The sequence below is a fragment of the Pyrus communis genome, chromosome 6, assembly GCF_963583255.1.
Source record: "Pyrus communis chromosome 6, drPyrComm1.1, whole genome shotgun sequence".
Classification (NCBI taxonomy): Eukaryota; Viridiplantae; Streptophyta; class Magnoliopsida; order Rosales; family Rosaceae; genus Pyrus; species Pyrus communis.
In genome coordinates this window covers 11,372,040-11,397,493 of record NC_084808.1, presented here as the reverse complement: position 1 = coordinate 11,397,493, position 25,454 = coordinate 11,372,040, and the positions used below count along the sequence as shown (strand labels likewise).

General features: G+C 37.9%; 1 protein-coding gene across 1 annotated transcript; it reads right to left on the bottom strand.

Moving 5' to 3' along the window:
* Positions 1 to 6,749: 6,749 nt before the first annotated feature.
* Positions 6,750 to 14,894, bottom strand: LOC137736970 (plasma membrane ATPase 4-like). Its single transcript, XM_068476299.1, has 16 exons — positions 14,660 to 14,894; positions 11,690 to 11,809; positions 11,293 to 11,529; positions 10,113 to 10,874; positions 9,880 to 10,002; positions 9,681 to 9,785; positions 9,434 to 9,578; positions 9,176 to 9,340; positions 8,844 to 9,082; positions 8,708 to 8,740; positions 8,531 to 8,612; positions 8,284 to 8,444; positions 8,002 to 8,175; positions 7,735 to 7,917; positions 7,463 to 7,644; positions 6,750 to 7,148 (listed from the first exon to the last, which is right to left on the bottom strand). The coding sequence occupies exons 1-16, from the start codon at positions 14,717 to 14,719 to the stop codon at positions 7,052 to 7,054; spliced, it is 2,868 nt and encodes a 955-aa protein (XP_068332400.1). The 5' UTR covers positions 14,720 to 14,894; the 3' UTR covers positions 6,750 to 7,051.
* Positions 14,895 to 25,454: the final 10,560 nt, after the last annotated feature.

Here is a 25,454-nt window from a genome sequence, read left to right as displayed (position 1 = left end):
CTTGCCTTTGGGTGGATTTGGCTTTGATTTATGTCTTAATTTGTCCATGGGGGAATTTAGGCATGTTTTGTGTCTTAATTTCAGCCACTTTACTCCCTTGGCCGAAATTATGAGGCCTTGTTGCCTATTTTGTGAGCAATCCTCTATTCTTGCTTGTTTTATGAAGATGCCTTAACTTTCTTTCCGGTTTTAGGACCAATCTAAACCCTTTTGCCGAATATAAAGGGTGTTTCTCCCTTGTGCTGATTTTTGTTGAGAAGTCAATGATATCATTCCTGATATCTTGGCTTAGTTTTAGGAAACTATCTTGTAAATTGTTTGTAATTTATTTGTGATTATCTGTAAACCCTAGAATGTAGGATAGGTTACTTCTTCGGCAAGTACTCTCTTTGTATAAAGTCTCTTAGTATCAATTGAAGAAATTAATTTTCTGCAAAATATCTTTTGCACTTTTTACATGGTATCGAGAGCTAGGCTGAAAACCTAGTTCCTTCCGCTGCCTTTTGTTTCTCTGTTCTTTTCCGTCGTTTGCTATGGCTACCGACGCTATTTCTGGAAGCAATTCCGATGCAAAGGCTAATGTTTCCAACCCTTTTTTTATTCATCATTCTGATCATCCGGCCATGATGTTGGTTTCAAAGCCCTTGAATGGGGATAATTATTCAACTTGGTCTCGTGCTATGAAGATCTCCTTGAGTGCTAAAAACAAACTTTGTTTTGTTGATGGCACTATCCTTCAACCTTCTGTCAAGACCAAGCCGGACGATCACGCTTCATGGCAGAGATGCAACGACATGATTGTAGCATGGATTATTAATTCCATTGACTCGGATATTGCTAACAGTATCCTTTATATGACTGATGCTCATGCAATTTGGGAAGAATTACGTGAGCGCTATTGCCAAAGTAATGCTCATCGAATTTTTCAACTACAACGGGACATTGCTTTACTTACACAAGATCAACTCTCTATTGCTGCATATTATATGAAGATGAAAAGTTTATGGGATGAGTTGTCGTCCTACAGTGACTCCGTTTCTTGCACTTGTGGAGCACAGAATGAGAGGAACAAGTTGATGCAGTTTCTCATGGGACTTAACGACTCCTATAATGCTGTTCGAGGGCAGCTTCTGTTGATGAATCCTCTTCCAACTGTTCGTCAAGCCTATGCATCGATTTCCCAGGAGGAGAAGCAAAGAAGCCTTGCTTCTTCCCGAGTTACTACAGGCACAGGAGCCATGGATGTGCGTCACAGTGGTTCGAAATCTTCTAATCGCAAACCCTTGCATTGTACTCATTGTGATCAAGACTACCATACCATTGATACCTGCTATCAACTTCATGGGTATCCACCAGGACACCGTTTGCATAAGGGTAAGCCACAGAAAGGGAACCATCGTCCTAAGACGGAGCGGGGTTCTTCCTCGGCAAATCATGTCTCGGAAAATGCAGCCACCAAAGAGGAGATGCAGTCCGTTATGTCTGGGCTCTCTGATGCCCAGTTTCAACAGATTCTTCAAATCATGAATGGTCAGGGTAGTGATGAACAACCACAGGCCAATGCCAATGCCGCCAAGACAGGTTTGTCGAATCCCTCTTTGCATCTCCATCGATGGATAATCGATAGTGGTGCAACGGATCATATCACTTCCTCACCAGAATTGTTAACTAATGGTGTTGAAAATAAGAAACTGTCACCTGTTTTGTTACCCAGTGGAGAGACAGCCCGCATACTTTCCACCGGTCACATTCCTTTGAGTTCTACTTTTAGATTGCAAGATGTGCTATGTGTGCCTACCTTTAAAGTAGATTTGATGTCAGTAAGTCGTATTACGAGTGGATTGCATTGTTCAGTAACTTTCTTTCCTTCTTGGTGTGTCCTGCGCAATCTCAACATCCTCGGCGATTCTACAATCTTGTGCTTTCACCTACGGAGCTATGGCATCGGCGTTTGGGTCACTTGTCAGCCCCTCGTTTAGATTTCATGTCCAAACAATTGTTACATTTCCCTTTTGCATCTAATAATGCTTGTGATGTTTGCCCTTTAGCCAAGCAACATCGATTACCTTTTCATGTTAGTTCTATTTCTTCTAATAAACCTTTTGTTTTGATTCATTGTGATATCTGGGGACCCTTTAAAGTTGCATCTTCTTCTCGAGCAAAGTATTTTTTAACCATTGTAGACGATTATTCTCGCTTCACATGGATTTTCCTTATGCAACACAAAAATGAAACACAATCTATTCTCAAGATTTTTTTTTCATTTGTCAAAACTCAATTTAACACTTCTATTTGTCAAATCCGTGTTGACAATGGTGGGGAATTTTTTTTCTCTTCGTGACTTCTTTAAAGATCATGGAGAGATTTACCAACATTCTTGCGTTTATACGCCTCAACAAAATGGGGTTGTAGAACGCAAGCATCGCCATATACTTGAAACCGCTCGTGCCTTGCGTTTTCAAGCTAATCTTCCCCTCCATTTTTGGGGTGAATGTGTGCTCACAGTCGTTCATCTCATTAACCGTCTTCCCACACCCATTCTTTCCAAGAAAACGCCTTTTGAACGTTTATATTCTACACCTCCTACTTTTTCACACCTTAGAGTCTTTGGTTGCCTTGTTTTTGCCACTGATGTTAATGTGAATCACAAATTTTCTCCTCGTGCCCACAAATGCATTTTTATAGGATATCCTATTGGTCAGAAAGCCTACAAGTTATATAACCTCACCACTCACCAAATCTTTACTAGTCGTGATGTTGTCTTCCATGAAAACATCTTTCCTTATCAAACCTTGCCTTCTTCTTCCCCTCAACCTGTGTCTTCACCTGTCCCACTTATTTCACCTCACTTACCTGATCCTGTGTCACCCCCCGACCCTATGATTCCACTTGAGTCGTCCCCTTCCGCTGATGCCAGCTCTCCCACGCCTCCTGCACTGCTTCCTGCATCTACCGTTCCTGACCTCCCAACGTCAGCGCCTGCTCCTGCCCCGGTGCTCCATCGCTCTAGCCGTCATTCTTCTCCGCCACCCAAGTTACGTGATTATGATTGTCCTACTCTCAAGCTTACCCAACCACATCCTCCATCATCTTCGTCGTCTGGTCACACTCCAGGTACACGGTATCCACTCGCTAATTACCTTACTTACCATCGTTTCTCACCTGCACAACAATCTTTCCTTACCCATATTACTCAACAGGTTGAACCCCGGAGTTACGAGGAAGCTGCTCGTTTTCCTCATTGGCAAGCTGCCATGGCTTCTGAATTAGAGTCATTGGAAGCTAACCAAACTTGGTCTCTTACTTCCCTTCCCCGTGGCAAAACTCCCATTGGCTGTCGTTGGGTTTACAAGATTAAGCACCGTTCTGATGGCTCCATTGAGCGCTATAAGGCACGTTTAGTTGCCAAGGGCTATACCCAGCTTGAAGGTGTTGACTTCCATGACACGTTTTCTCCTACTGCCAAGATGGTCACTGTTCAGTGTTTATTGGCTCTTGCTGCTTCACGGCAGTGGTCTCTTCATCAGTTAGACGTTAACAATGCTTTTCTTCATGGTGACCTTCATGAAGAAATTTATATGACTCCTCCTCCAGGTTTTCGGCGACATGGGGAGAACTTGGTTTGTCACCTCAGCAAGTCTTTATATGGGTTGAAACAAGCTTCCCGTCAATGGTTTGCAAAGTTTTCTGACTTTATTCAATCCGCTGGTTTTGAACAATCCAAGGCTGACTACTCGTTATTTACCCGAAAACAAGGCAAGTCTTTTACAACCCTCCTAATTTATGTTGATGATATTTTGATTACGGGGAATGATTCGAATGCTATCGATGCCCTAAAACAGTTCCTTAATGGTCATTTTAAAATCAAGGATCTTGGCAATCTAAAGTACTTTCTTGGGATCGAAGTATCACGTTCTAAGAAAGGAGTCTTTATTTCCCAACGAAAGTATGCTTTAGAAATATTAAAAGATGGAGGTCTTTTGGGAGCTCGCCCTGTTGAATTTCCCATGGAACAAAATCTTAAATTATCAGACAATGGTGCAATTCTCAAAGACCCGGCACAATATAGAAGATTGGTGGGGCGTCTGATATACCTAACAATCACTAGGCCGGATATAACCTATTTCGTGCATGTGTTAAGTAGGTTTATGCATGAGCCTCGCACACCACACATGGAAGCAGCCCTTCGGATTTTGAAATATATCAAAAATACACCTAGACAAGGTTTGTTCTTCTCTTCCGAAAATGATTTGGCCTTAAATGCATATTGTGACTCGGACTGGGCAGGTTGTCCAACAACACGAAGATCAACTACGGGGTATTGTATTTTTTTGGGCTCTTCATTGATTTCTTGGAAGTCAAAAAGACAAAAAACTGTGTCTTTATCATCAGCGGAGGCCGAGTATCGAGCCATGGCTGGAACTTGTTGTGAATTATCATGGCTACGATATTTATTGAAAGATCTAGGTATACTACATCAAAGACCGGCTCTGCTCCATTGTCACAATAAAGCAGCTCTTCACATTGTTGTTAACCCAGTTTTTCATGAGAGAACTAGGCACATAGAAATGGACTGTCACTTCATTCGGGACAAGATACAAGACGGTTCAGTTGTTACGAGATTTGTTCCTTCTTCCAATCAACTTGTAGATGTACTCACGAAGCCATTAGGGAAGGAAACTTTCTCAAAGATCATTCACAAGTTGGGAGTTCTCAATATCCACTCTCCAACTTGAGGGGGAGTGTTAAGAAGTCAATGATATCATTCCTGATATCTTGGCTTAGTTTTAGGAAACTATCTTGTAAATTGTTTGTAATTTATTTGTGATTATCTGTAAACCCTAGAATGTAGGATAGGTTACTTCTTCGGCAAGTACTCTCTTTGTATAAAGTCTCTTAGTATCAATTGAAGAAATTAATTTTCTGCAAAATATTCTTTGCACTTTTTACAATTTTTGGGAAGTTTTATCCTTCATTTGCTTTGATTTGTGCCACATGTCATTGATGACTTGTCCATTTGTGATGAGTCATGCGCCACATGGAGCTTTGTGATATATCATTTGTATGCAACAAAATTTACATATCTACACTAGCGAACAGTGTTGAAAAACTATTTTAGTTCGTTAGTTGAACTTAAAATCTCTGACCACACCTTATGTTAACAAACCCTTGAGGGTTAAAAAGTTGGAGAATTTTGATGCTTCTTTTAAAGTTTAGCTTTTGTTATTGTGTCTCTCGTCTTCCTTCTGCCATCAGCGAGGTGAAGTGACTATTCATTTTGTTAATTAAGAGCCATTTAAAGAGTCTCTTGGAGCTATACTTTACTGGATTTCTTGTTGAAATACCTTGGCAAGATGCAAAAGAAGAGCCTCTTTGAGAAGGTCTACAACTTATGAGTAGCATGTTTATTTATTTTGTTAAATTCTCTCTCCTCCTCCGTAAGAGTATCTTGAAACTAGATTTTCTTGGTTTTCTTATTAAAATTATCTAGCCAAAAAGTTATAAATAGCCTCTTTGAGTTGCTCTAAAGTTTGTAAGCAACGTGTTTATGCAAAGATTTTTGCTACCGGGATTACTCTCGGTGGTTATCAAAGAAACGATTTGTTTTCTGTAAGATGATCTTCGTTATGCTATTCTGTCCATCTTTTTTATATAAACTGTCATGTTCAGTTTTCAATATGCATTCTCTGCTCATGGTTTTGGAGGAAAAATTTGGTGTAAGATCCATAAGAGAGAGTCCTTAGAAACTAATGGAACGCCCTGGAATGCTTTTAGTCAGTGCTTTCATTATCGTGCAGCTGGTAAGAACAATGCCACATAAATCTTCTTTTAAATACAACGAGTTTTTTATACATGGGATAGACAGATGATGATGTTTGTGCCAACTGGGGTTTTGCAAGAATACACAGCATTGGTTGGGATGGACCGGTGTCAACTGGATTTATACCATCGTCTTCTATTTTCCACCAGAATGGATGAAATTTGCCATCCATTGTAGGGGGAAGGTTTGGCTCAACTTGCTAGAGAACAAGGTAAATCTTTGGTTCTAAGTTATCTCTACCAAATAGTCAGACTCTCCTGTTATAATCAAGGTTCTAAAAGACGTTAGGCGCTAGTCGAGAAAAGGGTTGGGGCCTGGCGGCTAGGCGGAGACTAGGCGGGCGCCTAGACGGACTAGGTGGATTTAAGTAAATCTATAATATTTCATGTAAATAAGTGTGTTTATACTTCAAATATATATAATTTCATCATAGACTACAAAATAGAATGATATATATATATATATATATATATATATTATGAAGTATTTGAAGAAGCCTATAATGTGTGTTTATTTAAGTATTCAACAAGTTTCTTACAGTTTTTAAAAATAAAAATAAATTCAAAATGAAAGTTATTTATTTTCTGTCTAAGTGAGTTGCAACCTTAGCGGGTGCCTTGGCGGGTCTAGGTAGGTGCCTAGGCAGCCTAGGTTGGTGCCTCAGCCTAGGTTGGCGTTAGGCAGAGATTTTTACAACAGTGGTTATAATTGTTTCCATGCAATTCAAAAGTGATAGACAACAGGCCTGCTATGGTATTAGCAGAAGAGTGAGCAATTGTTCTCTAATGCAGGAATAGTACAGAATGTCAGAGCGCTTGAACGAACATGGTCAGCATCCGAGGGTTGTGCCATCAGCGTTCTAATGCTATCTCACATCCTGCATTAGATAAACGCTAAAAGAGTGGATAGAAAAATGGTGCACACTATCAAAGAAAGATAGAAAGTAGATTATGACTAGAAAACTGCAGGACATTGTTTGGCCCCTTAGACGAGCAAAAATAAACCAGATACAACCCTTTATCTTGCACTTGAAATACATTAGAATGCAAATATAAAACGAAGGAGAGTTTTATATATAGCACAGACATGCTCTCCAACATATCTAGAAATGTATAACTAATTAGGCCTGCTTTCGATTTGTCTTTCTTTCTTCCTCTATCTCTCATCATTACTTTGTTACATTGTTGAACTCCGGCCCTTTCTTTCCCAGGTGGGGTTTGTTCTGGATTGTCACACCGTATAATGCTGCTGGATTGTGTCAATGTCCAGGCCCTTCAGCTTCACCACTGATTCCACATGTCCCTTGAGAGTGTGAAGCTCCCGAAGTCTACAACCACAAATTAACAAGATATTTGGTTTCAATAAACCGATGGCATGCAGGAAGATACTGTCATTTATAGGAAAACGTTTTCTTGCCAGAATATGTGACAAGTTATGTCAACATGTTGCTAGGCTGTCAATCTGGACTACTGAGCTCGTAGTATGGTCCAAATTTACAATATGGCAACATAACTTGCCAGATTTCTAACAAGAGAACATTACCCATCATTCATATAACTTTGAAAGTGATGTTATGTAACAGGAATTGGGAAATGAATTGTTTCCTGTAGGTAACATTTGAAATTCTGAATGGTAGCTTACCTTGCAATTTCGGCTCGTCTCTTGGCCTGCTCAGCAATCTCAGACAGCTCTCTGTAGCTGTTCTTGTCATTGAAGATACTAGAAGATTCCGGTGCTTCGAGACCGTGAAGTGTCCTTTGAGCATGAGCCCATTGAGCTTCTCTTTCTTCTTTTCCATAATCTTTCTTGGTGGTAAAGGCAGTCTGTTACAGTAGGATAAATCATTAGAAAACTTTGACTTCACCGATCAAACTAAACGATTTCACCTTCTATTCGAAAGAACCAAGATTTACCCTGTTCTCTAGCATGTTGAGCCACGCCTTTCCACTCAAGATATACCGAATGGTGAATTTCATAAAGTCTAGTGGGAAATAGAATACAATGCTGTAGATCCAGATGACACCAGCCCATCCCCAACCAACTCCGTGTATTTTTGCGAAACCCCATTTGGCATATACTGCTAGCAAAGTTGCAACCTGAAGACGGGTAATCTTCAGCTTTCTATAACTTCTATAAAAACTTGCTTATTTAAGAGAGGATATAAGCGGCATTCCTCTTACCAGTTGCGCGATCATGAAAGCACTCATTAGAAGCATTCCAGGTCGTTCCATAAAGGAGAAGCCACGGGATCGAGTCACAAAAATGAGGGCCTGGCTCACAATACTCACTTGCAGGTACAAGGCAGCCATTAGTTCCTCAGGTTTCTCCCTTATGGATCTTACACCAAATGAGTCCTGCAAAATAATGAGCAGAAAATGCATATTGGGAACTGAACTTCATGAAAGTTTCTGAAAAAAAAATGATGGACAGAAAAGAGAAAAGCATAATAAAGATCATCTTACAGAGAAGAAGTCGGTTTCTTTGATTAACCAGAAGAAGATAACAGTCATCAGTGCCAAGTAACCTCCAAGCACAATCCCAGTAGCAAAAATCTCTTTCAATTTCCAGCTATCAGGCAGGGGAGATGGCTTTACTCTATCCTTTGAGATTGTCATAATTGTGCCTTCAAAATTTAACGAGTGCATGGTGTCAGCAGTCACATAAATATATATCATATACTATTTGACAGTTCGCTTCCTAAAAACTTACCATCGTTCAATATGGCAATAATCAAAACCATGAAGGGTGAGAAGTCGAACTTCCATATGAGAGCAATGAACATGAAACCGAACTGCAATGTATGCCAAAAAATAAATAAAAAAAATTAGATAAAGACTTGATTAGGGAGAGAAACCACAAATTGTTAAACCACCACTATTTACTTACCACAATACGAATGGTGATAGAAACTGCATAGATCTGCAAAAGACAAAGAAAACAAAACAGGAAGAAAACGTTAGACTTTCCATCATAAACTGTTCGATCAGAGTGGTCTTTTGATGAGAAAGGCAGGAAAACTAACAGTGTAATTCTTCATTCTCTGGAAAATAGCTCTACTGGTCAACACTGCACTAATGATGACACTCAATCCGGGTTCTGTAAGAACAATGTCGGAAGCACCTCGTGCAGCATCTGTAGCATCAGCAACAGCAATTCCGATATCTGCCTTCTTCAGTGCAGGGGCATCATTGACACCATCTCCAGTCATTCCACAAATGTGCTTTCTTTCCTGCAACTTCTTCACAATTTCGTATTTGTGCTCTACAAGAAGCAAGAAGATGTGTAAGAAAAAATCACTTTCCGTATTAGAAAACAGAGAAACCCTCTAATCAATCACTGCTCAAAAGTATTCACCTGGAAACACTCCAGCGAACCCGTCAGCCTTCTCAATTAACTCTTCAATAGGAAGGGCAGCGATGCTTGCATCCTTGTGTTGACCAAGTAAGGAAGCAGATGGGTACATGTTTGTTCCCATTCCAAGTCTCCGACCAGTTTCCTTGGCAATGGCAAGTTGATCGCCTGCAGACACAGAAACGGCGACAGCAAGTAAGCACAACCACACACAAAATAAGAATGAAGCCATTAAAGTAGGTTGAATATTAACCGATTTACCAGTAATCATCTTAACATTTACACCAAGGTTAAGAGCCTGGCGGATGGTTTCTGCACTATCATGTCTTGGAGGGTCGAAAAGAGGCAACAATCCAACGAACTGCCATGGACCACCAGAACTTTCTTTTGTTTTCGCAGGCACTTCCTGTAAACATATACCAATCACAATTATAAGCCGGTGCTCTACTTCTTATAAAACTGAAAAAAGTGCAAGAGATGCTAAAAACGTCAAGGTTGAGTATAAAACCTGTCTAGCAACAGCCAATGACCGAAGCCCACGTTCAGCATATTTGTCAATAATGGTAAAAGCCTTCTTCTTGAAATCTTCTTTGCAGAGGCAGAGGTCCAAAATCTAATTACAGAAATCAATTCATTAGTCTGTGAGTATGAACGCTTACCTTTCAATAATGTAATGCACCAGGTAACTATAGGAAAAACAGAAGTACCTGCTCAGGGGCACCTTTGCTTGCTCTATGCCAGTTTCCATCGGAATCAATGTAAGTCAAAGCAGTTCTCTTGTCGACGGGATTAAATGGTAAGAAGTGCACCTCTCTAATACCAGCTCGGGCCTGTGTATAAATGAATTCATTAAGATGAGCATATCCATTGAAAATTCCGTCCCAGAATTAATGAAGAATCAATTATAGGGCATACAAGAAAAGTTGGAAATGATTTATACCTCCTTTGGGTCGGCAAGCATTCCAACCATAGCAGCATCAATGGCATCCTGGTTTTCAGTTCTGGATGACCTTGCAGCTAGAAGAATGACATGATCTTTCTCCACACCCTTTGCAAACACCTCAATCAAGTTTTTATCGACACTAAGCTTGTTAAGAGTTAGTGTTCCTGTCTTATCACTGCAAAGCACATCCATACCCGCCATTTCCTCAATGGCAGTCATCCTCTTGGTGATGGCACCCTGCTGAGATAGCCTGTGAGAACCAATAGCCATTGTCACGGACAAGACAGTGGGCATGGCAATGGGAATGCCTCCAATCAAGAGCACCAAGAGATTGTCAATTCCACTCCTGTACTTGCGGTGCTGAATTGGGTACATGACTATGATTTCAATCACCATTCCAATGGCAATGGAACAGATACAGAAGTTCCCGATGGCAGTGAGCACCTTCTGGAAGTGTCCGACTTGGTTAGTGCTGTCCACAAGATGTGCAGCCTTCCCAAAGAAGGTATGGACACCGGTGGCAATAACAACAGCTTCAATTTCACCCTGCTTGCAAGTTGAACCGGAGAAAACCTCATCACCTGGATGCTTGGTCACTGGAAGTGATTCTCCTGTGAGGGCAGATTGATCGATCTTTAAAGGATCACCCTCGAGAAGACGAGCATCAGCTGGGACGATATCTCCCAATTTGATACTGATGATGTCCCCTGGAACCAAAATCGCAGCATCCTCCTCACTCCATTTTCCATCTCTAAGCACCTACATATACATCGCCATCAAATACATAAGAATTATATTGTTGCCTCCAATTAGTGAGGTGCATAGTTGTGTGATAAGCGTCTGAGACTCATGGCGCTAGGAGTGCCAATATTAGAAATCTTATTATGTTACCACATTCACTAGGCAGCCAATATTAGAAATCTTATTATGTTACCACATTCCCTACTAGCCTACATATGAGAATGGATTATATTAACACAACAAAAACGGTGATGTTTGCGCTACAAGAAAACAACAAATATAGACGCCACCTTATCTTGTCTAGTGCAACTAATGTCAGTGACTATTCATGTGGTTTTCTTGAACTGTTGAAAAGGCTCCTTAAAATTAAAGTTAGTTACTTGAGTACAAAGCCACTGAAATCCAGGACCCTTTTGAAATGTTTGATTTGGATTACCTTAGTCTTAGGAGCAAGACCAGCCATAAGAGCAGCAGCTGCATTTCCAGCATTGTTTTCTTCAATAAAACTGATGGTAGAGTTGATGACCAACAGGCAGAGAATACCAACAAAATCTTGCCAATCTGGCGCCTGCCCATCGCCGTTGGCCAGAGCAATTGCCATGATGGCTGCAGCTTCCATGACCCATGATAGAGGATTCCACATAAACCCCAGGAACTTGAGAAATTTGCTTTCCTGTTCATTGTATCAGTAACAAATATTTAGATATTATGAACTAAACTGTACTAAAAGCTAGTAAAAACAAAATTTAATGTATGTAATCGTTGTAGTAAAAGGAAAATGTCTCTTGCACTCGCCCGTGCGGAGAAGCTGGTTATATTATTAGGAAAATGACCTTTTTCTCTTCTAGCTTGTTGGGACCAAAAATCTCTAGCCTTTGGGCTCCTTCCTCCGAGCTCAAACCTTCTTTCGAACATTTCAACTGTTCAAACACTTCCTCGACCGGAATCCGCTCCTGTAAACCAACTCATTGTTAGGAAAGAAATACTTATAATGCTCACTATAATTTCAAGCATTCATACATACCACACACCACCTATAAAAACTATGATTTGGTTAAAATATTTAGTCAAATTAAATACAAATATTTTGTTCCGGCAAATTATTTGTACTAACTCGGAAATTTGATCAGTAAATGTGATGCAATTCCAGTTTTCGCTTTCTTATATTTATATAAAGTAGTATACAATTCCAGCCAAATGATAACTGTTGCAAGTTGACAAATGAACTGTTGGCAAACTGTCGGGGAATCACATCTTAGTGAACATGTAACATGCACATAAAGTATAGCCAGTTCCTTTTTTTTTTTTTTTTTTTTTTTTTTTTTTTTTAATTTCAAAGTATATAAGCCAGTTCATTTGCTTGACATTCTTTAAACCATAGGGCTTGAGGTCCACATGTGAGAGATTTCTATACATTACTAGATTAGTAGATCCCACAAAAATAAATGCGTACTACAATTCAAATCAAGCCAGCTACCAAAAATAATAATAATTGGAAAATAAAAGAAATAAGAGATATAAGGCAAACAAGTTTGAAGATATAGATTTTAGACATAAATATGATTTTCCTGTACGCATTTTCTCTTTCTTCACACTTTTGCTACTCTCCTTTAATTTATTTTGTCCCCTTTAATTTATTTTGTCCTTTATTTTATCCAAGAGAAAGGTTTTAATCTACCACAATTACTGTTTAAAGTGAATAACACACCAATTAAGTGACCAACTTATCCAATTACATATAATCCAATAGTAGTATTGAAAATTAGCTACTTAGTACTACGGTCCATTGATATTTTTCTTTACTAGTAAGTTTGAGATCTTAGGTTTAATTTTCGCCAAAAGCAAATTTGAACCAAATTATTGTTAGTTCATTGTGAGGCTCTTAATGTAAATAATATGGTTTTTTCCCACACAAAAAAAAAAAAAAAAAAAATCCAATAGTAGTATTTCGTTCACGTAACCGTAAAAGCGGTAGATTAGGACATTCTCCTTTATCACATCCAAATTCCAAATATAAATTCGCAAGGAGAGAAACGGTGAGAAGATATTATCTTATCTATCACATTGCATTCAAAATTTAACCTTGAAATCGAAATTGAATGGATTTTATTTTTGAATCAAATCTCAAAGGAAATCTTTTATGTTTTAAAAGTAACGTCAAGCCTTTTATTGGGATGAGGATTCTCTCCCAATCCTTTTTGTGAGAATCTTAAAGATCTTCATATCGTTATCGTTCATCGTATATCGTGTAATCAATTTTCGTTAAATATTATTTATATTTAATTTTAAATAATAAAATTTGAAATAATTTTTTATCACACAATATACGATAAATGACTACGATATAAAAATCCCTAAAATTCTTACCATTTGAATCCAAATAGGATCCAAATCCCTTTTATTGGTTACAACTTGGTGATTGCTGATCATGAATTTTGATTTTCAACGGTTACAATGACCCGAAAATCAAACCTCTCAATTTTTTTATATTTATCCAAATTCTTGCCCTCCTAGGGATTCTAGCCAATCACAAAAGCGTTGACCAACGTAGTTATAATATATTTCATTTTTATTTATTATATTAATAAAAATGAATAAAAAATGTTTGTTCTGGTAAGTGAAGAGATTTTTTAGTATATTTGAAACGAATCAAAAAATAAAAAATACTCTAATTATATAACATGGGATGTGCCAAAAACCTCCAAAAATCTCTTGTAAGTGGAACAACACAACTTTACAAGGCAAGAGCGTGGCTGGTGCGTGACCTGCACGCGCCCAATACGAAAAACCCAAACGCTGGTGTATACAACATAAGTGTAGAAGGGCAACTGGGGTACAGAAAAAGTTTAACTAGAAGTGTTGGTTTTGTAAGTGATCATCTATTATTGTGATATAGATGTGTGTCGTTCTTGCACCATAATGGGATTCGAACTCTGTCGTCTCTTTAACCTAAGATTTGAACTTCGTCGTCTTTCTAATCTAACTATAATCTAACAGATCGGTAGTTTGACCAAAAAAAATAAAATAAAAAATGGGTGTTTTATAAATCAAATGGTGTCAGGAGAGAGGGTGGATGTGAGAGTTATCACAGGGGAAACGGTTTAAGATTTTTGAGATAAAAAAGAAGAGAATTCCTCGAACAGGAAAAGCCCAAGGTACCATAGAAAAGTACTTCGAATCCCTAAAAGCAAACAAACACCGGTGCGAGAGAGAGAGAGAGAGAGAGAGAGAGAGAGAGAGAGAGAGTTAGAACAAACTGTATTGACAGGGAACGTTTCTGTGATAAGAGAAGAAAAGAAATGATTTATATGGAATAAATTTAGTGTCACTATGACGTTCTAGATCAATATATAGTTTCATTTTTACATAGCTATATTAGTGGACACAGATGTTACGTATCAGTGAATCCGTTTTACAAAAAGTTAATCTCTGAAGTACGTAGCAGCGAATCCGTTTCACAAAAGATAATTTCTTAAGTAAAAGCCGCACAGCACAGAGAGAGAGAGAGAGAGAGAGAGAGAGAGAGAGAGAGAGAGAGTTTATATAAAATCCATCAGATAACCAAAAACAAATGAAGGGAGAGTATTTGCAGAAATGAATGAATCAATTTTGTAAGAACATGATAAATTCAGATCTAAGAATCAATCCAAAGCATACACAGCTAGAAAACTAAGAACATGCAACAAGTAAACTCACTTTGGTGTAAAGATTAAGCAAAATCCCAACTCATGAAAAAGTAAAAAACTACCACAAACAAAATCAAGAACCATATTTTCCTGAGAAGATGAGTAAGAAAAATATACCAGATCAACAGTCTCGTTCTTGATCTCCTCCAGGCTGATAGCCTTGTCCGTACTCCCCATCTTTTCACAAGTTTAAACCAGAACCTGAGCGATAAGCTTAATTAGCAACAACGGAGGAAGAGGAGGAGGATACTAAAAGGGCATTTCTGAATCCCAAGAAAACAAAGGGGGAGACCTGGGAACGAGTGCTTGTGGCTGCCTCTATTTTTATACGTCTCCGGGGAAGGCCACCCCCTCCCCTCATGAGTCAGAATAAATTAATAATGTTTGGGGGGTTGGTAATGTAAAGTCACATTTGATCCCGGCCGTTTAACCCCGTCCCCAAGTGGACCCTCACCCTTGCTCTCGTATTATAGTATGACTTTTAATTCATCGTTTATGCTATGCAATTTCTCTACTTCTAGAAAATTAATAAATAAAGAGATTATTATCAACATTTCAAAATAATCATTGTGCACCGTCTTTTAAATATGCAATATTCAAAGATTGAATCACGGAAAATGCATCTTCGAAATTAGTCTTGCTTGTTAGGGTACCATCTCGTTCTCTTGTAAACTAAGTTTGAATCATCATCTCTTAACAAATAACATGTTTACTTATGTAGAACAAAAATTCGATTCATTAGGATGATTGACTTCGATATGTTTACTAAAACTTGAGTATTGTAATCATTCAAATTTTTAGATTCTCATGTGTTTACTAACACTTATGATATAAAAGAAATGTATATTCAACCTTAAAATTCTTAATTCCAATACGTGAAAATTATGGATCATATTAACTAGGAGAGATTAGTTGATTCAAATCCTATTTATTTTTCTCGTTCCCATGAATTTGTGACCTCCCTCGTTTTCAAGTACATAAACATACCATTAGGTAGTTTAAAATATATTACCCCTATGTAATCTATATAATAATGATAAAAAAATTAAAGTTAAATAATACAAGATGATACTTCAAAATAATTTTTGCTCGCGTGCCACGTTGAATTTGGTGTTATCAATTATGACATGTCTTTATTTTGAAATATTGTCATCTACTCATATACTAATAGGTGGACTAATTATATTACTTAAAATTTTTACGTAAACAAAATAATAACTCTTTCATATAATAAATTTTCCCATCACCTTAACATCAGAGTCTAATAATATAATGTTAAATCAAACGAAAATTATAATCTAATAATATAATGATATGTGAAAAGAAAGTTATAACGTTGTAACCAAGTTTTATATCTTAGTATTTTAGACTGTTTTCTCTAATCACCGGTGACTTGTCGGTTGCCGTTGCTGCTGCTGCTGTGGGTGATGATGATTCTTTAATTGTTTTGTGATAGGGATTGCCTTGGGGTTCTGACCCACCCCTTGCGAGGCGACACACCCAATAAAATGGTCCATCCCAGTGCTTGCTGACATGTGAAGGATTTAACACCAATTGGAAATCCGCAATGGCAGTTTCTCTGCTTCTAACTCTGGGACGTGTATGTATATGGTGAAAGGTGCACTTGGGGTAGTAGTTGATCATATACTCTAAAGAGTAGGCTTGGGATTTGAGACGTGTTGGAAATATGGTTCTAATATATGTTTCAGTCATCTTACGGTTCCTTTTTTTTATTTTTTTTTTTATCATATACTCTAAAGAGTTGGCTTGGGATTTGAGACGTGTTGGAAATATGGTTCTAATATATGTTTCAGTCATCTTACGGTTCCTCTTTTTTTTTTTTTTTTTTTTTTTTTGGGAATACATTAATTCATTAAAATAAATAAATGTACACTTTTGTGATGGATGGACTTAAGGAACGAAAAAAATTTCTATATGGCATGAATAAGGAGTGGTACGCTATGTGTCATTTTATAAGTTCTAAGAATTTTTATATTTTTCAAGTGTCCCTTCATTTGTATAATGACATATGAAGTTTATACTCATATTCCGGACACATTGAAAAATCACTCTTAAAAAACAAGGCTTGAGAGAATTAAGCCCACCAAAATACTACAAACCCAATACATAGGAATTCGACAGATAAAAAATAAACAAGCAACTGTAATAGTAACAGCAAAAGCAATAGGTCAAAAGTTGAAACAATTGGAAACCTTGGAGTAGCCGCCATGTAGGTACCAAAACGAAGGTGAATCTGCAAAAGCAAGGCACAACCAACAGAACCCAAAAATGGCAAGCATATCAAAGCAAAAATCACATCTTAGAGTTTCTCAAAAAGACACCCGGAGCGAAGCCAAACCAAATTTGAAGAGGAAATAGGGCGATAGACGGCGACCATGCCGACGACTCTCAAAATGACACCAGGAGTGAAGCCAAACCAAATTTGAAGAGGAGGGGGGGATGTGAGCGAGGGAGGGAATCACACGAGAGAGGAAAACTCTCGCAAAAGGAGAGAGACTACCACGAAGCACAGAGGTTTCGATGACTAACGGCGAGTAGAGCAAAAAGCATAATACAAATTATGGTTCCTTATAAGGGACCGTTTGGTAATTATATTTCATTTTTCAGTGTTAATTTTTAGTTTATATAATACAAATTATGATTCTTTATAAGGAAAACTAATGAAAATGACTTGAAAATTTTGAGTTTTAACGATAAGGACAAAATAAATGGTAAAGTTAATAGTATCAGGATTAATTTTTTAGTGTAAAAATATGATTTTTCGTTAAAGTTAACAGTACCGCGGGCTTTTTGTTAAAAATCCCTTCTTTATAAGGGATCGTTTGATAATTATTTTTCATTTTTTAGTGTCAATTTTTAGTTTATATAATACAAATTATGGTTCTTTATAAAGAATCGTTTGATAATTATTTTTCATTGTTCAGTTTCAATTTTTTAGTTTATATGTTCATTCTTTATCTTTATTATTATATATTATTACATGTGTTTCTGCAGATTCCAATTTCAATCATCTATCAATCTAAACCCCATACCTAACATTAAAAGAGTAGATGAATTAGTGAAATGATCCAATTTATACAAATGAAATTGCTAAACTTTCACAGGTGCATAATACATTACAATATGACATGAGTGGCAACAACAGAAAGACAGAAGCATATGTACTTCCTCCTCCATCCACTTACAAGTAGGTCCCCTCATAACAAGATGAGTGAAATACTATAAAACTAGTCGCACATGATAGGGATAATTTTGTAAATATGCTACGTGTAAGATCCCACATCGTCCAATGATGAGGATCTCGTAAGCCTTATATGTATATTCCTATCTCTACCTAGTATGAGACCTTTTGGGGACTCACTGGCTTCAGATTCTATCGAAACTCCGAAGTTAAGCGACTTCGCGCGAGAGCAATCCTAGGATGGGTGACCCACTGGGATGTTCTCATGTGAGTTCCCAGAAACAAAACCGTGAGGGCATGGTGGTGGGCCCAAAGTGGACAATATCATGCTACTGTGAAGTCGAGCCCGGGATGTGGTGAGGGCCAGGGGCGGGATGTGACAATTTGGTATCAAAGCCAATCTCTGGCCGGAAGTGTGCCAACAAGGACGTCGGGCCCTTAAAGAGGGGTGGATTGTAAGATCTCACATCACCGAGGGGTGAAAATCCTGTAAGCCTTATATGTATATTCTCATCTCTACCTTGCACATGGCCTTTTGGGGACTCACTGGCTTTGGATTCTATCGGAACTCCAAAGTTAAGAGAGTTCGCGCGAGAGCAATCCCAAGATGGATGACCCACTAAGAAGTTCTCGTGTAAATTCTCAGAAACAAAACCGTGAAGGCGTGGTGGGGGCTCAAAGCGAACAATATCGTGCTACGGTGGAGTCGAGCTCAGGATGTGATGGGAGCCCGGGTCGGGATGTGACACTACGCCCCATAAAATAAATAAATATAATTTTTATTAAGTTTTAGAAGATTATAAAATAAGAGTATTATTTTGGTTTTTTTATTGTCACAAAATGAGATAATTTTGACTTTAATTTGTTGGGACCCCCAATAATCCTAAGTCGTCGCGCCTTTGGCAGCTTAAACGAAAACACAGATCCTTATAATAACAATATCTTAAACAAAAAACAACAATCTTGATAATATAGGCCATGGTTCTGACAATGTTGAACAGTAGATCGTGAGATCCATTATTATTTTTTTCACTTGTAAATATAAGATTTTAAGTTTTATTTTTGTTAAAAAACATTTGAACTACATTGTTGTTAACATATTATAAGCTTAAGATTACTCAATTTCTCTTAGTATAAATAATCTTGATTATTAAAAAGAAAAAAGAAAAAAGGGAACCACTGCCATTTCGGCTAACAAATCCCCACCGTTGGAATTTCTTTTCTTGCAATTTCTTTTGATCTTTGGATGGGAGTTTGGGTTGTTTTTCTAGTTGAGCGGACATTTTATGTGGACAAGGTCACTGTTTTAAAAATTATTGTATAGTGCTAGACGGCTTGCTGTCGCTCTGATTAATTTTTTAGACATTTGAAAATTAAGAAAGTACTTCTAGATCCATTTAGGTGTCCACCTAGCTTAGGATCCCATTTAGGTCACGACTCTCATTTAGACAGGAAACCGATAACTATCATTTTGCATTTTTTTAAAATAAAATATAAGAGGCTTGTTGAATATTTGGATGAAACTCATTATATGTTTTTTCTCTATGTTTTAAATATGTTCTGATAATTTATAATTTATACGTCATTTTATTTTTGCAATTTATGTACCCCAATACAACTTTGTGTTTTTTCAGTATAAATATAAACTTATTTATACAATATATAATAAATTTACTCAAATCTGCCTAGGCCCTAATAAGATCTCGTATAGACGCCTAAGCACTCGGTCCCGCCGCCAGTCTAGCTCCAAGCATCTTTTAGAACCTTGGACAAGGTAACAGAAAACGTCCTTATTTTTTTGGCAAATCACTAAAGAGGCATGCCTTCTTAATTTTTACATTAAATTAAGGTTCACATAAACTTGACTTCCCCACCCTAGCTCTCTAGAGGAAGAAGAAAACAGAGTAACACTGGTAGCGAGGGATCCAGTCGGATATCCTTCATTTGGCGACAGTAGCGAAACCAGAATTCAAAATAAGGAGGCACAAAGAATGAAATTGTCCATAAAGCATGAAATTGAGGTACGTAAGAAATTTTAAGAAACAGGCCCTAATTACGGCCGGGCCCTGTCTGGCGAGCTTTCACAGCCACACGTTTGCCATCTCTTTTGTTTCGGTGAAATTCCCTCATTATCTTAGTGTCTGTTTGTCTTGATTCCTTGTCTTCCATCCACAAATAACTGAGGCTTGAAAATCCTGAGTAGTTTTATTTAAGTTGTACTATGTGATGGAATCCTCGATTGGCTTAACCAGTGCGTTGTAGAACCAAGTTTTGGGTCATATATAGACAACACTGCCGGTTTAGTCTGGCGATGAGAGTGGATAAGCAAGGCATCAGTGGGAGGATCTTGTTTTTGGTAACTAATTAAAAACGAAATTATGGCCACCTTAGAACAATAAATTTATTAAACTTGAAAGGTGCAATTGACATGATTTGGATTCGTATATTATGAGTTTTGTGTGCTAGGTAAGAGTAAAAGTTGAAGAAACTACATGCCTAAAGCTGATGGGCGCTAAATGTTGAAACCTATAAATATATGCTATCTAAAATATTAAAAAACTGCTACTTAGTAGTATGTTCTAATGATATTTTTTTACGTTCGATTCTGAAAAAACGAATTTAAACCATATTATTGCTAACTCATTATGAGGTTTAGCCCACTTCCCCCACCCCATCCCGTCCCCCTCTCCCTTCCTCACCTGTTAGTGTAGATAATATTATTTATTAGAAAATATTTTTGAAGACCTAAAAGTATACCAAAAATTCTAATAATCTTCTAATTTGAACATTCTTGTTCTATATTTTTTACTCTTCTTATTTTGCAATGTCATAGGATGATTCAAACTAACTATTTCTAAGTCACCTAGTAATGATCAACTGTACTAAAAATTAACCACACTTAAAAGTAATCTAATAAACAGACAATTCAAGATATAAATTCAAACACTAAATTTTGAAAACATTAATCGAGTTAAAACCACCCAAACCGACCGTATTAATTTAGAAAATGTTTCAAAGACATGCACCATTAGGAGTCAAACCATTAACACCATTAAGCACAACACCGCCGAAGCAACTGGGAAAGATGTGATTAAGTTGTATATATAAGACAAATATTCAAGCTCACTGGGTGTAATAACTTGACCACTCCCAACCTAGCACGTCACACATCATATTGAAACCCTAGTTCCACCCCTTCTCACAAAAGCCTCCCCCTAATTCTTCTCCCTCTTAGATAACCTTCTTCTCTTTCTCTCTATCTCTTTGTCGGCTCCTGTCTGTGCTGGGATCTAATCTGTTTTGGTCCCTCTGGCGGTCGTCTGTTTGATATTCGTTTGGCCAAACTGATTCCAACATTAACCTATTGCTGTGATTTGTGATTATTCCATAAACTCACTTTATAGCAAGTCCACCCCAATGGGATAGGCTGGGACAAAGCCTAAAAAAGACGATGGGGCCCGCCAACTCAGACGCAATAAAGGGGGCGGGGATAAGCCACGTGGCGTTTATTCGGCCGTTGGATTTCCAACGACTAGTTTTTTGAACCGTTGGATTTCCAATGATAAAAAAAATTTTGAAACTCAAACCCAATGGCTAGTGACGTGGCATGTTCTGAGCCGTCTGATTCCTAGATCAACGGTCCACGATTTTTGGCCCAAAAAACAAAAAACAAATGGTCAGAATTATTAAAATTGGCCACGTGTCCAAATCTGGGCTGTTGGATTTCAATCTTTTTCAAATCCAACAGTCCAGATTAATTAACTTAATAAAAAATTATTAAAAATTGTTTAAAAATACAGAAAAATTAAAATTAAAATTTACCCGAAATTAAAACTAAGTTTTTGTTTATTATTATTTTATAAAAAATTAAGGGTAAATTACATTTTACTCCCTCAGGTTTGGGGTCGATTTCAATTCCTTACAACATCTTTAAAACATTTCAATTTCATACATTTACTTATCATTTTATTCAAATTTCATACATCCGTTAGAAAATATGTTAAGTAAACCGTTAAGTGATGATGTGGCAAATATGGGATCCACATTTGTGCCACGTGGCAAAAAATAAAAATTTTATTATGCATTTAAAATATAATAATATTTACCTATTTTTTTTAAAAAAAAATCCTTACAAACCCAGAAAAACCCATCTTCTCCTTCCCCTCCCGACCCCCCTCACCTTCACCTAGCCCATAACCCTCCACGTCCGATGCTCTTCACCGCCACCATGTCCAACCCTCTCCTTATCCTCAGCTGGCCTGGGTCCCACCCCTCTCTCCCTTCCCTCCTCCTCAACTCCCACCTCGACTCCATCTCCTCTGAGCCTGACAAGTGGACCCACCTTCCTTTCTCCACCCATCGCACCCCAGAGGGTGTCGTCTTCAACTGTGGCACCCAGGACGACAAATGCATCTCCATCTAGTACCTCAGATTTTGGCTCAGACCATGGACCCCTACAATTCTTCCGTCGGGACCATCGCATATAGAAGTCCAGAGAGGATCAACATCGATCTGGGTTTTTTGGGGTTTTAGGTAGGGTAGGGTGGGGTGGGATGGGGTGGGGTGGGGAGGTTGCGGGGGAGATTGGATTTTTGGAGCTAGGGATTAGAGTGAGAGGGAGTGTATCTGATTTGGGGGTGGGCTGCTCGGGTGGGTAGGAGGGGTGGGGACGACGATGAAGTTTCTGTTTTTTTTTTTAATTAATTAATTATTTTAATATTTTAAATTTTTTATTAACTGTTTAGCCACGTGGCACAAATGTGGCAACCACATCAGCACAAATGTGAATCCCATATTTGCTACATCATCACTTAACGGTTTGCTTAACATATTTTCTAATGGATGTATGAAATTGAAATGAAATGATAAGTAAATGTATGAAATTGAAATGCTTTAAATGACACACCCCGACCCCAAATGTTCACTTGGACTCCGAATCGAGTTGTGCTGGCCGACACCTAGACGGTGAAGAAGCCATAAAGTGTAGTGTAGTGGACAAAAAAAGATGTGAATAAATTTTAAACCTAAAAGTGCCTAATCAAAAGAGTACGGGGGTGAGTGGGATTCAACCCTTTTTCACATGTGATGTCAGAGCATAAGAAAAAATAGTAAATAGGATGAGGGTTATACCACTGAAGCACAGCTACTAAACCTGGATGGGCGAAAAACAAAGTTGAGTGGGTTAGCAAAACAACGTTTGTAAGAAAACTTTATTTTCAAACATAGTAACCCCTCGCTGTAAAACAAGTATGGTTTCCTTAAAACATACGTAAGTATGTAAACAACAATATAACCAGAAATATGACAAGTCATGAAATATCAAATGCTGCAATAATATAATCATGTCATAATCAAGTATAACTAAGTGCTCATCCATCTAAGCTGACACACGAGTTCGTACAGATAATTTCTGACACAAACAGGATTGGGTGTAATCAATACGCTCTAGTAGTATGATCATGGGAAGGCTGGGGCAAAAGCACGGTCACATACTAGTCGCAATTGCCTAATGCAATCTGAAGGATAGGATTGGCACCTAACTTGGATCCAACGTGAGCGAACGGTGCGGATGTGAACATACACGTGAAGGACTGGCCCTGGCCCTGGGGCGAGTACCAACACCAGTGCAACAAGATGAGCATGTACAAGTATGTATGAATGTCATGACAGTAATACCCTAACTATATAGCAGCATTTATCACATTTAATATCACAATAACGATACTTCGCAATATAAGTGTAAAAATGAAGTAAATACGCATTTATTGGAACTATAACTATGTATAGGTATATAAAAAAAACTACCCACTCACAAGTACGTCGTTAGATCGTAGCCCCCGAGCCTTGCTTGACCCCTTAAGTCCTTGGGATATGTTTCCCCTATTGTGAAATAACTATATTTAAATTAATTAAAACACATATACGGAAACTTAAATAAAACCCCCATAGTTTGCTAAACCTAGGGTTTAAATACATGAAATCGATCTACTTGATGTTACAGACCTACACAAATTTTTAGAATAATTTTTGGACACCGGACGCGCCTTTACCCTCCGTGTGACTAACAGCGTTAAGAATATTCCGTTTAAACCTTAACAAAAGTTAACTACATTACTTGACGCCGTTAGAATATTCTGTCAGAGTTGACAGAACATTCTGTTGTATTCTTCGGTCGTCCCCGCCGATTGCCGCTGTCCAAACTTGTCAGAAACAGGAAAATTTTCAAACCTTTATATCTTCTTCAGTTCTCAACCATTTTTCACAAAATTTATATGGAAATGAAGCTTATGAAGAGGAGAATGGCGTTATACCTTTTTGGTGTCCAACAAGTGGATGGAGGTGTCCTGAAAATGCCTCGTACAGCTAAAACTAGGACTTCTCAAAACCTTGTATTTTGAGTTTGTTTCTGCACCAACCTTTCACTAAAGACCTTAGGGAGTTGTAAGAAAGTTTCCCCGACCTTTAAAACTCCTCGATTCAGTCTGAAAACATTGAACTCAAACTCACTGAGTTCGGACCTACCGAGTTTGATTCTAAAACTTGGTTAGTGCGTGATCTATTGGTATGGTGGTATGGTTGTGTTCGTGGAGTCAAGATGAACACAATGGTGTAGGTTTCAGGTCATGTTGGTGAAGTTTAGTGTTTGTTTGAGAGAGTTGCAAAGTGAGAGAGTGAGAGAGTGCATTCGGAGAGAGAGTTCTGAGTTTTTGATTGGTGACTGGTCTGAGTGTGAAGCTCACTGATTGGTTATGTAAAGGAAGGAAGAAACTAATTGGGTGGTGAGGAGAGAAATTGGGAAAAGGAATGGAGGAGGGTGATTTGAGGAAAGTGATTGGCTGATTGTGTGAGAGAGAGGGAACACAAATCCCTTTTTTGTGGGATTGAATGCCTATTAGAGTTTGTACAACCCTTAATGCATAAAATCAAATTGCTTTAAATGTTTTAGACATTGTAAATTCGTACGCGCATGTACAAGAATACCTGTGGTCAATGTACTTTAACGGAGTGTAACTTTTTCATTACAGGTTCGATTCGAGTCTAACACGTGCTCATGCATTCGTATCTACGAGTACCATTTAAGTACAGAACAAAGAAGAAGAAACTAAAAGCCAAAAACCACGTCCACGTCAGATCGTACTTTTGTCCAAAAAGGGGTAAAATCGTCAACTCACACCAACGGAAAAGAAATTACAGTGAAAAATAGGGACAGGTCTTCACAACCTACCCCCCTTAAGAAAATTTCGTCCTCGAAATTTAAAATCATTTGTTTCACAAAACTCAAAGATAGGAAGAATAAAATATGTGTACATAATGACGAAATCAAGTCAAAGTAGTTGCATAAAAGGGGAAAATGCTACTCTGTCACGATTGGAGTGCATTAATTCCTTTTGGATGCCTCCAACTCATACTTTCCTTCTTCTGCAGTACAATACTATAATATAATAGTTTTCGCAAAAACAAAACATCGAAAATATTTATATGTACTAACGTTCCTTCGAAAATACATAAATATAACAATATAAGGTTAGAGTAGTTGTACTGATTGTAAAACTGAACATAGGATTTTTCTACTACGCAACTTGCGTGTTGCGCACTCCAAAAGTAAGTACGTAGTAATGTTGGGTCGGCCCCAGTAATTTAATAGGTAGATACAACAAATACAAAAATATGTACTAACGTAAAAGGACCTACCTATTTATTTGCTTAATG

Excerpts from the sequence above, each read along its gene's own strand:
- LOC137736970 (XM_068476299.1), bottom strand. The coding sequence starts at position 14,719 with ATGGGGAGTACGGACAAGGCTATCAGCCTGGAGGAGATCAAGAACGAG. Across the intron at positions 9,786-9,879 it reads GCAAAGGTGCCCCTGAGCAG|ATTTTGGACCTCTGCCTCTG; the intron begins GTACTTCTGTTT and ends TTCTGTAATTAG. Across the intron at positions 8,741-8,843 it reads AGAGAATGAAGAATTACACT|ATCTATGCAGTTTCTATCAC; the intron begins GTTAGTTTTCCT and ends TGTCTTTTGCAG.